The following is a 16,526-nucleotide window of genomic DNA, read 5'->3' as shown; positions in this document are numbered from 1 at the left end:
TTTTATTTAATCATGGTGAAGCAAACATAGCATAATATTGTTTATCATTTTAACCACTTAGGAACATACAGTTCAGTCATTTTAAGTATATTCGTGCTGCTGTACACCAGTCTCTACAAAAATTTTTGTCTTGCAACACTCATTCAGCAATTCTCTTTATCTCACCCCCAGACTCTAACAACCACTATTCTAGTCTGTTTCTATGATTTGACTCTTTCAGATACTCATATAAATGGAATAACATAGTATTTATATTTTTATCTTTAGTTTATTTTAGTGAGCATAATTTCTGTGTGGAAATATGTGACAAAAATGCACATCCCTTTTAAGGCTACTATTTCACTGACTGTATTAATTACCTTTTGTTTGCTTGTTCTTCTGGCAAATGTACTGTGTCTACCTTTTCGCTATTGGAAGTATTGTTAGTATAAACAGTATTTACATAGCAATTCAATATCCTGCTTGCAGTGTTTTGCAACTATATCCCAAAGTGAAACTACTGTTGGATCTCTTTTTCTCTCTGTCTCTCTGTCTCTGTCTGTCTGTCTGTCTGTCTGTCTGTCTCTCGCTCTTAAATATAGTAACACTCACTTAGGTTGTGGAAAGGGTGATAAAGAGGTATTTGCATCTGAGTTTTGGTTGCATTCACAATTGAAAAGTCACTCAATACCTCTATTTTCCAATTTTGTGCCTTTCTGTCTTTGGGTTGATATCTAGGAGATAATCTTTAACTTCATTTCAATGATGCCAAACTATTTCCAGCAATACATTATGATTACTGGGGGAAAGAGGCTTTCAGAGACCATCACCCTCCTGGCAGGGGACCACCCACCATACCAAGGCAATAAAATTAGACAGGATACAAGAGGATTTGTGACTTATTGGATTTCATACATTCTAATTGATTCAGAAGCAACAAATTTGTTTCCAGTCTGGCTTTGGCTAGCTTGGATAGCTTACTGAGATTGCCAACAAGTTAATCAAGCTATTTAAAAAAACAAAGAGTGTCTTCTAGAGAGAGAGAGACCTTGTATAGTCCATGTAAGCTAAGCTTTGAATGAAACTCTCCTATTTGATCTGCTTTCAGAAAGGATCTTTCAGGACTAGGACTTCCTTGCATTTCCCCTTAGGCAATTAATAGTGCTAGGACAGATGGGTTAGAAGGCTGCATTGCATTAAGTCAGGAGTCCAAGTACAGATTTATCATTTTGCTCATTCATTTGAAATGTCAATGCTAAAGATTTGCTTATTCTTAGATATTTCTCCACAGTTCAGGTTTAGAGAGCTGAGATCTTGAATAAGTTACTTTCAATTAAAAAAAAAACATTTAGGCATTCTTTGGATCACTTAAAAAGAGGTTAAAATAATATTACTTCAAGTGTTATATTCTATACATATTCTAATAGAAGAAACAAAAATGTTAATCATTAACACTTTAAAGCTAGTATAAAAAATTATTTCAATTGCACTATCTCTTCCTAATAAGTAGATGCTAAAGGCAAAAGGGTTGAATATTGTTAGTACCAAGTTATAGGTAGTGATATTCTCCGGGGGGGAAATAATTCTCAACTGAAATGAACACTTGCAACAGCCTGTAAGTGGATTTTATTGTCTGTGTGTGATTTGGATTTCTGGTATTTTTGGATTTCTTTGTGCTTTTTAGATGAGCGTCCTGAAGCTGTGACTGGGAAATACCCTTTCTAGGAATAGTTGCTCTGGTGAATCAAATCCTAAATTACAGTAGCACTCAACAAAAGCAAAGATTGCATCTTTCAACTGTATACCCATTTTTAAAAGCACTCAGACCATATGCCCCTTTAGAATGTGTTTGTTCAGCCCGTGGGGAGCTTTGACAACTCCTGAAACTTGCGTGAAGTTGTTTAGTGCTTTGCCCACTTGGCACAGATAACTTGAGCAAACCAAGGTTTCTTTGTCAAACCCTCTATGAATTTTGATTAGAACATTGAATACACCAGATCCCTGATGATCCACAGAGCCGAGAGACCCCTAGGGATGTGGAATTGTTTCTTAAGTTAACAAAGCAATAGGTAATTTCTTAGCAGTGCAAAGAAACCCTTGATGATGCTTTTCACATGCTCTTATATTACCAAAATTGTAAGGAAGAAATAGGCATTGAAAGTTTCAAATGTAAAAGATTTCATTACAGTATTTCAATACAACAATTTAAATAGGTTGTGGGTTTCCCCCTTTCAAATTAATTATAGCCCACATTTGTCACAAAAAGCCAAGTAAAGAACTTAGTCAGATGGGTGTGGTCGAATTATAATCTTACTCTTTGACCACTTGCCAGCAAATAATATGTCCTTTCTTCCTGAGACATTCCCAGTAAGATGCTGAAGCAGTTCTCTTGTGTGGCTGAGCTGAGTCAGAGAAAGGGTACTTTCCAGAGAAAAAGAGAAATTCCCCCTAGCAATCACTGAGTCTCTTCAGTCTAGAAATATATAGCATTACAAATATAAATATTTGTAATGCTAACACATTACAAATTATCTGCTTTTAGAAGAGCAAAAGCCAATCAGAAATTTTTCCAAAAGCTTGAATAGCTCACACTTAAGGAGATGTGATTTTGGATTTATGAAACAAGGTAGAGAGTATGGTTTATTTAAGACCATAAAATATTTAGTGTGTGTAGCCCACATGGCAGAGCCTGGCAAGCTACCCATGGTATATTCGATATGCCAAAAACAGTAACAAGCCTCACAATGGAGACGTTACTGGTGCCCGCTGGAGCAAATTTATGAACAACAGGATGATAGTGCTACAGTGCTACAGTGTGTGCTGACACTGTTATTTCATTGTAAATGACAGTGTTACTAAATGACAGAGTTCATTTAAGCCCAACAACTGTAAGTGACATTTATTCTCCCCACTTTGCAGAAGGAAAAATTAAGGCACAGAAATGTGAAAGGGGTTATCAAGATTAAAATATGAGAGGGCTGGTCCATACCCATTACTTTGATGTTAGGCACCATAAGTCCACTCTCAGGGTTCCTCTGAACCATCAGGGATACTCCCTGCAGTTCTGGGGGTACCGGGATCAAAGTCAGGATCTTGTGCATGCAAGGCAGGTGCCCCATACCTTAATCTGTGTCCCTGGCCCAAACAATGTATCCTGTTTGAACTATGTATGTGTGTTGCTAAAAGTGTTATTGCATGCATATTACACTTCAGTAAAAATTTTCTTTAAAGAAAAAGCACTACAGGAAGAGATGACTTGTATATTAGACTATTTTCATTGATTTAATGATTCTGCCTAAAATCTTTTCTTATTTTGCTTCCTGATAACGTATGCCTAACCTCAAATGAAACCAGATTTCTCCCTGGTTCTTTTACACTGCCTATTAACTGTGATTTTTTTAAAGTTTGTGTTGTATAATTCTTTATAACTAAAATTTTGGTCAACGTCATAACTTTTGAAACTCAAAAATTCAGTTAGGAAAATTTAGTACACTGTGAGAAATTTAGCTTTCCGGGTTGTAGTTCTTCTTGAAAACTCAAACTTCCCACACTAAATGAACTTTCTTCCACTAACAGGAGCTATGTTACCAACCTAAATGATAGTAAAAATGAGGCCAGGAAGCACTACAAGGCAGAAAAACAAAAATGTCTATTTGAACTATAAAATTGCATCTATTTGAAATATAAAATCACATCACCATCAAACTTTTTCTATTCTTTCCGCTAAGTCCCAATAATGGTTATCTCTGAGCTGTTTAATGTTTTTTAGGGGAATATCCATAACTTCCCAGGCTCTGTTTAGAAAACATATTGAGATAATAAAACTGGACTTTTTTTTTCTTTTTGGGTCACACCAGTGATGCACAGGGGTCACTCCTGGCTCCGCACTCAGGAATTACCCCTGGTGGTGCTCAGGGGACCATATGGGATGCTGGGAATTGAACCCGGATTGGCCATGTGCAAGGCAAATGCCCTACCCGCTGTGCTATTGCTCCAGCCCCCAAACTGGACTTTTTTTCAATGACACTCTGAGCTTTGATCTGAGGTAGACAGGTTCCTCTCCCACACATTTCTCCTTCAGTTCTGTGGTGAATGAGTTTGCTGAGGAGACACCTAGAGTTGTTTGAATAAGCAAGTAGTTACTTTTATTTAAAAAATAAAACTTTATTGAAGTAACTTTCGTTTATGAGTGTAAGTGTTCATATATCTTAAGGGTAAAATGTGACTACACCATGCCTGCCACCAAAGTACCATTATCCATCCATCCACTAGACGAATGGATGATGGTACTTATTCATAGACTCTTTCCCTACCCTAATGAGGTATCCTCGGAGCTCATTGTCATTCTAAGGATTTGTTTCATTGGACGTTATGTATTTTCTTTTTTTATTCTTTATATACTACCTGTGAGTGAGATTGGCTGGTATTTGTCCTTATCCTTCTAACTTACTATGCTTAGTGTTACACCATCCAGTTACATCCAGGCTGTAGCAAGACTATTCATCTTTTCTTATAGCTAAGTATTCTTTTTGCATATATACTATAACTTCTCTATCCACTTGTCTGTCAGTGAGTACTTGAGTTGTCTCCAAATGTTGGCCATTGTAAATAGCTCTGCAATATAAAAATTTTAGTTGACTTCACCAACTCATATGGATGTAGTATAAATAACCAAATTGAAACCTGTCCTACCACTCACTATTGCAAAGTATTTAGGTTTATCTGTACCCCTTTTTCTCATCTCCCAAACAAAGATGTTAATACTGTTAACTTCTCAGAAGTTCAACTTGATGATCAAGTTATATAATCCTTATAGAATGCTGTTCATAGTGCTTGTACACTATAAGACTTCAGTGAGTGGGCAATCACTTTTCTTAATTTTCTGTGTTAGAAAATCCTGTACCAAATAGTACTTTAAAACCATCAACAAAAGACTCAAAATGGTGTGGTCTTATGGGAGGACTAGGCAAGCCAAAGGGAAACACTACCCTTGAGATTAGTGAGTGTAGAAACAGTGAATGGTCCATTCTCCTTTCAGTCTCAGTGCTTTGTTTCCATTGCCATTCATGTGTGATGTGTGGTTGCTAACAAATAAATCTGACAACAAGTAAATCTTATCAGTAAGATGTCTTTAGGCCATCACGTTAACATCTAGATGAAGGTGGGAATCGAGGAATTTAAATTCATCTAGACCATCATGAGGGGGTAGATATAAAGGCAGCAGCAATCACTATAGTAACACTCTGACTTGCTGATTACGCATTGCCCAAAGTTTCTTTGAACCCTACATTATGAAAAAAGTTATGGATTAATCACCTTATCTATCAATTCTAAAAGATTTCCAGGAATAAACTAAGAGAACAATGAAACCAAGAGTAAGGACTCAGAAGGTAGAGGAGACACTTTTGTAGAACTTTATGAAGAGCCAAAATATATAGTAATCAACATAATAGCATTTCAATTCAGCACATTAAAAAGTCAAAATTAATACCAAAATTCCCATAATGAACAAAATATTAAGGACTACCCATTCTAAATTTGTAAGATCACGCTCCAAGAGCTTACCCTAATCCTGGCTATAGGGTGGCCAATATATTGCAGAAGAGATACGTTATGTAGAAAGTTGGTTTATTTGTAGGACAGAATGTGTGACCTGAATTATAACTGCTTTTAATTATCTGATATTAACTAGAAATGAACCAAAAATCTTCTTTGTGTTAATATTTAAAATATAGGGACCAGAATAATAGTACTGCAGGTAGGGCATTGGCAGTATGTGTAGCCAACCCAGCTTCGATCCCCTTATATGATCTCCAAGCACCATTAGTAGTGATTCCTGAATGCAGAGCCAGGAGTAAATCCTGAGTACAGCCCTCCGTGGCCCAAAATCATATATATAAAATGTTTTGTGTGTATACATAATGTTTTTAATATATAAAATAAAAGATGTTTTATACATATGACATTAATTAATGACAAGTTTACTTGAGCTCTTAGTAATAATCATTCAGCTAAGTATTTTACATAATCATACCTTTTAATGTTCACAGTAATCCTATGAAGTAGATACTGTTCCTTATTTTTTGTTTTGGTCTTTCTTCCTTTTTAGTTTCTGGTTTTGGGGTGACAGCTTTCGGTTTTCAGGGATTACTCCTGGCTTCCTGCTCAGAGATCACTTCTGGTAGGGCTTGGGGCACCATATGTAATGCCAGAGATGGAAGCTAGGTCATCAGCATGCAAATCAAGCATCCTCCCCATTGTGCTATTGCTCTAGCCCATGTTTCTAATCCTAAAAGAAAGCCAAGGGTCAGACAGTAAAACAGCTACTTAAGGTTATCCACTTGGCATCCAAACCCAACTGACAGTATAATGAATATTTGTTTGAGAAAAATCTCTGATTGTCTGAATCCTTTTAATCTAGTAATCTAGATCAGTACAATTCACCTTGTGCTTTCTGTACCCAAGATGTTTTTCTAGATTTGAAGGATGAACTACCACAAAGCCAATGACATTGATTTACATTGCTAAGAGATAGTCACATGTCCTAGAAATTTCCACATACAATTCCAAAGAAATTTCTTTTTTTGGTGTTCTCTCTTTGTGGTTTTCTCTTGTTACTTTCTTTGTTTTTTCCTTGTTTCCTTATATTTCTTAGGGTGAGAGAGAGTAAAAGAAAGAAATAATGGCGATGGTGGTGATAATTGTGATGATTATGGTAATGATGGTACTATTACCATATGGTAATTTTAAGGCTGTTCTATTGAGTCCTACTTCAGCTAATCATCAAAAAAATCTAGGAAAAATTGATTAATACTCATTTTTTTTTTTTTTTTTTGGTTTTTGGGTCACACCCGGCGATGCACAGGGGTTACTCCTGGCTCTTCACTCAGGAATTACCCCTGGCGGTGCTCAGGGGACCATATGGGATGCTGGGATTAGAAACCGGGTCAGCCGCGTGCAAGGCAAATGCCCTACCCGCTGTGCTATCGCTCCAGCCCCAATACCCATTTTCTTATGAAGAAACTGAGTTTCTGAGAATGTCAATAACTGACCCAAGATTACAAATCCCAATAAAAGTTAAGTAAGGCGTGTACTCTTAATGGCAACATTGTGGAAAAGAAGAAAGAAGAATTCAATGACAAAGTCTTAGCTTAGTTCCCCCAGCTTCTCTTAAAAACTAACCTTCAGATCTGGGTGCATCTACTAAAGAAGTTTCTGACTTTTGGGGCCCTTATTATCTTGTTGGCTATAGCTTTAGTGGGCATATTTTGGGTTACACCTCCAAAACCTTCGCAGAAAAATTCCCAGAGAGCACATTTTAAAGATTCCTAAGATACTAGGGATTTTATTGTTCTCATTGCCCCCCCCCTTAGGATTAAAGTAAACTTATTTAGGAAGCTTCCAAGTATTATACCTGAAATAAGGGAGGCAGCCAAGTAATCATGATCAAACTTAAAAACTTAATTCATATTACTACGTTTCCATTTTTATTTCTAGGGTTTAGAGTGCCAAAAAAAAAAAAGCCAAGCTTTTAGTACCCTGGGGTTAGAATATCTCTTCAAGGGGGAGGGGACATGGCATCTTTTAACCAAAGAGAAAAGAAAAAGGGGAGAACTTGAAATGTTTTATACATTTTCTCTATTGAAGAATACTAACAAATCTCCTATATGAGCACGAATCTTAAAGAAATAAAATATGATTGTTAAGCTCTGTGAACAGCATGAGGAAAAGCAAAAACCTCCCAGATGCCTTTTAGTGTTCTGAAGAGTGTTTAACTAGCTTTCTGGGATGGAAAATTTCCTGGCCTGTGACATTTGCCAATTTCCATGGTGTAAAAGCTCCCAGGATGATCTCTTCTTATCGATGTGTTGTCCCTGCATTTGGAGCTGGGCAAAGATGCACAAGATCTGTTCTTGTGGCCAGCAAGCTTCTCTACAATCATAGGGAAGAGTAGATGATCAGCTGTTTCAATCTAGCGCCTAATCCTGGAGGATTGCCATTTATCGATTCTAGCTCTGTGACACTGGCAAGTCACTTAATGTCTCTGGGCCTTTGTTTCTTCCTCAGCAAAGAATAACATGGAAGATCCCTGTCACCTCTAACATTTTAAAGTTCTAGAAGGCAGTGACTCCTGCTTTCTCTGACATCCAAATGCCTTTAAGCGCCTGCCTTTCTGGAAAACCAAGTTAGCACTCTGCAGCATCCAAAAGTGCCTCCAATTTCATCTACCGAGCATAAGGTTTGGAATGGAGTGACTTACTCCCTTTTGCCTCTTTAAATGTGTAGCCAATGGGGCATCATACATTTTTTACACTTCTTTAGCTAGATGTGAGATCCAGGAGGAAAAGCATGGATGTTCCAGGGCTTTCTTGTTCTCCTGGGGTGGAAATCTGTACGTGTGATATGCTGCTCCATTGCTAGATACATTTTCTACCTTCCCACCCTTTCAGCAGCAGGAAAAGAGTATTGATGGCTTTCAACCTTTGTGTTTTTATTTATTTATTTATTTTACTCTCCAAGAGCCATTTATAAGAAAGGGAACTATTTATATAAAAAAAGGAGAGCAGGGTTGCATTATTTTTCCCCCCTGAAAGGTGGCACGTCTCTCAGCAAAAAAAAGAAAAAGGCATGTTGCACAAGCTTGCTGGCAGTGAGAGAAGCCAGCACCGGTTTGCCTGTTGTCACAGCCAAAGCAAAATGCCACCTCTGCCTTGAAGCCAGAGTGCCCACATTCTTCTTTTGTGTTTCTGAGATGCACCCATCAAAGGGCTTGGATATGCGGCCAGGATGCTATCCAGGTTCCTCGCAGGTCAACTTTCCATCCGAGAAAGTGGAGACAGAGGTGGATGGCTGTGTTTGTGACACTCACGTTATGAGAGACCCTCGATTATAGCAAGCAAATATGTGAGTCAAGACCAGGGGTGAACACACCAGCGTGCCCTGTTGCTACAAGGAAGGCCTGACTGCAGAAGTCCCAATGTCCCAATTTTATTCCTGACCCTGAACTCCTTAACAAATCCAGATACAGTGACAACAAAAGCTCCAGAATCCCAAAGCAGGAGGTGCCAAAAACACCCTTCCCACCCCACCCTCAGTCCCCCTCCCCTACCCCACCCCCACCCAACCACCACTACCTCCCCACGCTGCACCGCCCGCGCCAAAAGGAAAAACTTTCCCTACGAGGTTCTCACTCCTCTAGAGAAAAACCTGTCCACGCCTGAAGCAAGTTGACCAGGGCAACTGCATTCCCTGCATGGAGTGAAGTGCAAATCTCAAGAGGAAAATCCCCACCCCCAACCCCGCCTGCTCTCTGGGGAGGGACAGAAGGTTCCTAAAACTGACAGTTTCGCCTCCATGATCTTTAAAAGAGCAGAAGTTGGCTGTGAGGCTGCAGTGCTGCCTCCATTGGGGTGGCGTGGTCCCTGTTTGCGGCTGGGCTCCAAGCAGAGCCACAGTTGGCTCTGGTGAGGAAAGGAACCCAGAAATGAAAGATTGCAAAGAGAGGGCTTCTGCACGCCATGGCTGAGACTGTGTCGTTTCTTGCAAGGTGAAACTTGGCAGTTCTACCTTACAAGTAAAAAAACCCAAATTAATTTTTTTTTTCAGAAATTAAGTCAGAAACAAGGCTTTAGAAAAACTGTGAGTGTTAGGCATAAACTGATTTTGGATGATCTTTAGGTGAGAAAGGGTGGAGTTACTATCAGAAACATGTTTTTATTTATGCTTTTCAAATCCCCACTGGTGTGCAATGTGTGTGCGCGTGCATGTGCGTGAGTATGGATGTATGCGGGCTGGCGAGCCGGAGAGTATGCATTGCCTCCATTCTCTAACCATTCCTTTTTATTTTTTATATCATTTCTGCACAGTTTGTGTAGATGCCCCATTTAAAAAAAAAAAACATATATAGGTCCATCCACACCTTTTCATTTTATTTGTAAATTGTTTGGTATAAGCGGCAATGCGTAATGAAACCTGGTGAAGTTTAAAAGATTAGTTTTTTTTTTCATACTGACACTTCATAACACTGTTCATATGTCTCCGAGTGAGATTTATGAATATATGAGCAGTACTGCAAAATTATACCGCACCAGAGACTTCCTGCACCGCAGGGGTGGCAGTCTAAAGTGACACAGCTTCAAGCATTTTTCACAGACAAGAAGCAAAATTTAACCCCCTTAAGGGGAAGTATGATTTCAACAGCTTGAAATGAGCTCATTTGTAGATGGTTTTTTTTTCCCCCTCTCTCATCTTCCATAATTTTTTGGTGTTAAGATTAAAACAGATTGCATAGCCATCATAAGGGCACATAAGCTGCCCCGGGTATAATTTGGCCCTTAAAGAGAAACCCTCACTCTTTGTCTCTATCTGAATACCCCTAATAGAATCATTAAAGGTAAAACTTCACCCTAAATTCCTACAGCGTCTAGCCTGGTTCCCATCATTCCGTCCTAAATAGACAGGACCCAGCACCTTCAAAAGGTAAGTAGTAGTGAATGATACCAATTGCTTCCGTCCAGAAGCCTCATCTTCCTGGTCACCTGAGACCAGAGCAAAAGAAAATCGAAAGAGATAGTGAATTGACTCTCAGCTCCTGAGTCTAATTAGCAAAAAAGGAGAATCAGAAGCACCAAAGGCGGTCTTTAGGAATGGTATATGAGATTTTTATCAAGACAAGGTGCAGAATCCAGAGTGACCTTTTATAGCTGATTTGATTTCCTGTAATTTTACGTCAGTTCATGTTCTTGAATTCTAGGCTCTTGAATTTTCTTTAACCATTTCGCTTCCTCTTGCATCAGAGCAGGGTGCTCCACAAATGTGCCATCTCAGCTCCATAAATGTTTCATGACATGTTGGTTGGAGAACTTTTGTCTCTTTTTTCAGCAATGGTACAACAGCTCCATGAATGTGATCTGCACCTGGCTGACGGACCGAATGGACTTACAGCTTCACATTTATCAGTTGAAAACACTAATTAGGATGGTAAAGGTAAAAGAAAATATAGTTACTCTTCTTTGCAAATAACCCACTGACAAGCTGATGAAGTTCCTAAACACATAAAAATATTCATTTGGGTATAAAAGCAAGATGAGTTCGAAAACAGTACCTCACACAAGAAAAATCTATAAAATCACTATGGTATGCATCATTAAATTACTAGTCAAGTATTAAATGGAAATTTAATAAAAAGAAATTCGATATTTTATGCAGGCTGAAAAATACTGTGTGTGTATTTGTTATGCAAAAAAAGACTTCAGGGGTCATTGTGTCCTCTGCATTAGACTTTCTAAAGCTGGCTTTGGGTACCCCCCTCCTGCTAATCACATCAATTACAATTTCGTTTCTGGTTTAATTAAATAAAAATATGCCACAACTAATTTAATAGAAATATTTACCTCTAGCTATATCTAAATATGTCCTGTGATCATTATCAGGATGCAAATCAATATTGTTCTCATCGTTAATTGAAGTTGTTTCTTTTACAATGCGTGTATACAATCAAATGTAAAGGATCACAAAGGTGAGATAACATACCCTGAAAGTAGCTTCCCCCCCCCCCACCATTCTAGTGTGTGCGCCTTGGACTAATGATAATTATTTCAGCGTGAAATCTCAGTGGTTTACATGAAATAATAAGATCACAGAAGGGGGTAAATACGTTTTTGATCATTTCAGTTTCCATTTGATGCTTCACCATAGTGGATTTTTAAATATGCTGGATGCAAAATTTCATTCAAAACAGTCTCTTTTAAAATGTTTTAACAATAACCAGTTGCTGAATTTCTATTTCTTAACAGTTTGCCAAAATTCCCCCTCCTCCTTCCCAATATCCCACCCCACACCCCCACTGCTGCCCTATTTCTTAGTCTTTTGCAGATTAGCACCGCATTTCACTGAAGGTACTCTTCTACCCCAGCGCTAACTTAAAACCAATTACTGTTCCGTTGACTGTAATTAAAAACAATTATTATCATCTGTATTTGATCTCACAAAGAGTGCACCCAGGGAAGGTTGCAGGCAGCGGTGTATTATATGACTTTAAAAAGAAATGTTTGTGCTCAGACTCTGGATTGAGTCTGATTTGCATATTTTCTTACTTTAGTTCCTGAAGGCAAACTCACTCGCCGTTGCCTCCAGCCACTTTAATTTTATTCTTCTGGGAACAGATACTCCTTGGAAGAATTTTTCGACCATTACTGGATAAATCTTACTAGAAATTGCTGATTTTAATATTTTTTAACTAACCTTCCATTGCTGATATTCTCAGATCTATATTAGGAATGTTGAGTTTGCAGTATTTTATTAATGAAATATATGAGTGGAGAATTATTCTTACCCTTGGTGGATGCAGGGTAGGGAAAACAGAGAGAGATACAGAGTCAGAGGCAGAGACATGAACCTCAGGTAAGGGACAAAGTATCATTTCCAAAATGACGTTTTACTTTTGCCTAAAGTAGCTTAGATTTAACTCGTGACAAAATATAGGGAATAAAGCAGGATTCAACCCCTCTACAGTGAGGACATTACTCAGAGTTCTTGTCTCTAGGCAAATTTCCAAAAATATTGGCTTTTTTTCCCTGCCTCTATATCTCAGTTTCTTCATTATTAAGCAAGCATTTATTCATTCATCAGACATTGTATAAATATTTGGTGATCCCCTACTTAAAGATTACAAAATGGAGGATTAGAGAGGCTGTGAGCCAGAAAAAACGGTACAGAGGTTAAGGCACTTGCCTTTCTCATAGCTGACCCAGTTCCAATTCCCAACACCAGATACGGTACCTCCCCTATACCACCAGGAGTAGTCCCTGGGCACAAAGCCAGGAGTAATTCCTGAGCACTGGTGGTTGTGGCCCAACTACCTTCGTCCCCCCTAAAAAAGCCTAGCTGTGATCCCTACTATGAATCTAGTCAGGGAACACTGCTCTAGAATTTAAATAAATTAAGAATATACTCAAGTGTTTTCTACCTTTCTTCCCACCCCCCACCCCTCATATTTTCTCAGTATTATGTTATTCTAATTAGTAACAGAATAATTGATTTAGAAAAAAATTAAGAACTTGCAAGTTGTCTGCATCTCTGGTCTACACCATGCCTAGCATTTACTCAGGCTCATTAAAAAAAAAATCAAAATGAAGACAGTTCAGGAGATTTCAGGTTCTAGAAGAAACTTGCAAATATATACATAATTAGGATGATCATTTAAATTAGAGTTGAAGATGGATTTCTTTTCCAAAAGAAAAAAAGGGACTATGGCTACTTATGTTGGAAACATGTGACAAATGCAAAGGGGATCCATCCAAACCCCTGATATTACATTGCTGGACTTCACTAAACTGAACTACATCTGCCGTCATTGTGACATATGACCTTCAAGAGCCTATGACTTTGTGAATATTGATATTATGTTTACATTGAATGCACTATTTAAAAACTAGAACTCATGATAAAATTGGTATTAAAGCATGTAATATTTCTTCTCTTGTCCTTTTAGCAAGTATCCTCTATCAATAAGAGAAATAAACAGCAGAATTAGTAGCTGAAATGATATGCAGTGTGATAAAAAGAATTCTAGTCAGAGAGAGACCTTTTAAAAAAAATCATGAAGTAGACAACAGTCAGATGCTTCTGGTCATGTTCAATTAACGCTGAGGCATTTTGAGAAAAACAGTCCCTGGGATACCTAGGAAATCCGAGAGAAATTGCCTGAAGGAACAAAGAAAGAATTTGTGGTACTGTAATACCAAACCATTGTTCTTGAAAAAGAGCCAATTTTTTTCCTTGAGACCATGAAGTTGTGAAAGAAATTGATACATTTGTTTCTCAAGGAGATGAGAAATGAGTCACATGCCTGCAACATATTGATGAGGCATTAGCACTCCATCTTCTCCATAATTGTTGCTGCCCGTAATAGGTTTCATATACCAACATACATATGTCTGTCTTGTGAATGAGACAGAGGAATACGCAGTTAAAAGCCTCAAAATTACTAAAGACCAGACTGTAACAGAAATCACAAAATACCATAATTGTTTGATCTGTTATTTGTATGTTATAGTCCCTTATACTGTCTATCATATTACATTATACTAACCTAAGGGACAAAAACCAAACCAGAGAGAGAAAGAGAGAGAGAAACCCAAACAATTATGGAACATTTCCCTTTATGGAACTGAATAAACACACAAGCTTATGTTCTTTGCTTCGTCTCATCTAATACAGTTTATCCTGTCACCATTTCTCATTTTCTGTCATTCAACGGGATCTCAGTTTTCAGCACAAGTGAAATCTGAGCCTAGTGGCTTTTCATTTGACAATGCAAAAGTTTAACACTTAGCTGAAGGTCAGTGTTCTGGTACCCACGTATACTTTGTATCCTTTCCCTTCCTTTCCTGGAGATGAGGTCGCCCTCACCACTGCATCTTTTCCTTTCTTAGAAAACCTATAGAGATTTCCGATTGCAAGGAGTCCTGGACTCTACCTTAAACAGCAAGACCTATGAAACCATCCGGAATCGTCTTACTGTAGAGGAAGCCACCGCATCAGTGAGTGAGGGAGGTGGCCTGCAGGGGATCAGCATGAAGGACAGCGATGAGGAAGATGAAGAAGATGATTAGAATGATTAGGCCTAAAGTCTACTAGGACGGAGTCCTGTAATCAATGCATGTCCTTAGTCTGTTAGTTAACCCCATTAGGGAATTTTCTGTCAACTATCATGCCCATGAGATGTTTACCAATACAATTGCCATTTTAGCTCTGTGATACCAAGATTATTAGCAAATGACCTTTGATTCCACAATTTCCCAATTCCATGTCTATCTGTTTACAAGCAATATGGAGCACCATTCCTTAAATACCGTTTCTGAAGAATACATAGTCTAACTGCTAGGTGTCCCTGTATCAGCAAAGTTAAATGATGCTTCATTAATGTTCTGTGTATGCACTGATGGTAAATGGATGTGAGGGCAAGTACACCGAGTAATTTCACTTTGTTGTTTCATGTATGTGGATGCCAGTTATATAACCAAGTACTATAAATTAATTATAGCACATAGGTCTACTTTGTTTTTGAAAAATGAAAGTTAAGGCTCCAAAAACCAATTTTGGTTCTTTATGTTCCCTTATAATGACAAATTGAATCCCTGGTATCCTTGTTAACCCATCCTTCACTTATTCCATTTAGTTAGCCAAAAAAAAGGATGGCTACTTACCAACAGATTGAGCCTATTCATTGCCACAGCAAGGGCGATCTATCATGAGTTAATATCAAGCACAGTTCAGAGCAACTGTCTTCTATCAAAGATTATCCTATTAAATGTTACATTTTGCGTTTATGTTTCAGTAACCGTGTATGTAAAAAAACTTAAATATTTAAATTGCAATCTTAGACTACAAATGTGTTTATAATAAGATATGGGTATTTCCTTCCGTAGATTGTAACCATAATTTAAGTTATTTTGTTCCATACTGTTTTTTATATTTGTCCTTGTACATTGCATTTTGATCTGTAACTGCATGACCCTGGGGTCCTCTGCAGAGCTCTTTCTTTCTGTGTAAAGTAGTGGATCCATCTTGCTTTTGCCTTATATTAAGCCTACAGTTAAGAAAGTGTGGAAAACTGTGGCTTCTCAATAAATAACTATTCCAATGTCCTAAGACAAAATATTTGAGTTCTTTCCCCCCTCTATCTTCTTTGACAGCCAGAATTGAAAAGTGAAGCTGAAGGAAGTAGGAAATCAATCATTTTCCTAGCGTGGCCTTGAGATGACTAAAGAGGGTCATTTCCAACCGTGTGTCTCTAGGAGACATAGCCTAAGATTCTGCTAATTCACACTCCACTAATTCAGAATTTTGTGGGCATTTGGACATGTTGGGCAGATTATGCTTGCATTATAGGATAAATAAGGGTTTGCTAAGCAAGAAAGTGGTGTAAACGAGAGAAATGTTTCTCCTGTAAGAAGAGAAGGCCAACAAACTGTTTTTAAGCACCACTTTAACAGCAGTGTTTGCATTCAAACAAAGTGTGTGCCAATTATATATGATTCTTATATATTTGTTAAAACATTTTACAAGATTCTCTAAGATATGGAATACTCCTCTAGCTCCCCAGTCCTTATTGCCAATATAATCACCTAGGCATGCGAATTCAAATGTTTTGTACCTTTATCTGTTTTATGTGTGTGTCTCAAAATCAGGCTGACCTTGCCTTAAGTAAGGGCTGACCTGGGTTTACAGAACTATCTACTTTTCCCAAGCAGACTAGGTACTCAGATTGTTCTTTTAAAGTCAAACTCTTTTAAAATAATAGCACATCCCAGTCTCTTTGGTCCTTAAAGTTTGGGGGTACAAATCACTACTCCCTGCCTTTGGCAAGGTTTCTATAATAACCCTCATTTATTGAGCAACTGTTCTGTGTCAGGTATTCTGCAGGTGTTGCCTTGTTTAAATCTCACAATAGCCATTGAGAGAGAGAGAGAGTTGTTATTATTCTCATTGATGTCAGAAAAACAAAGGTAACTTACCCACTGGTTACACAATTCCATGAAGAA

At 38.0% G+C, this 16,526-nt stretch overlaps 1 protein-coding gene across 9 annotated transcripts in view; it reads left to right on the top strand.

Annotated features, from left to right (window-relative positions):
- Positions 1-15,629, top strand: part of CADPS (calcium dependent secretion activator) — a 527,814-nt gene extending 512,185 nt beyond the window's left edge. For all 9 annotated transcript variants that reach the window (XM_055134465.1, XM_055134464.1, XM_055134468.1 and 6 more), the window contains 2 exons: positions 10,861-10,965; positions 14,415-15,629. In XM_055134465.1, the coding sequence (XP_054990440.1) occupies positions 10,861-10,965; positions 14,415-14,594 (285 nt within the window). In that variant the 3' untranslated portion in view covers positions 14,595-15,629. The remainder of the gene's footprint in view (positions 1-10,860; positions 10,966-14,414) is intronic.
- Positions 15,630-16,526: the final 897 nt, after the last annotated feature.

Source organism: Sorex araneus, chromosome 4 (genome assembly GCF_027595985.1).
Source record: "Sorex araneus isolate mSorAra2 chromosome 4, mSorAra2.pri, whole genome shotgun sequence".
In the NCBI taxonomy this organism is placed as follows: domain Eukaryota; kingdom Metazoa; phylum Chordata; class Mammalia; order Eulipotyphla; family Soricidae; genus Sorex; species Sorex araneus.
This window is presented reverse-complemented; position numbering and strand designations above follow the sequence as displayed.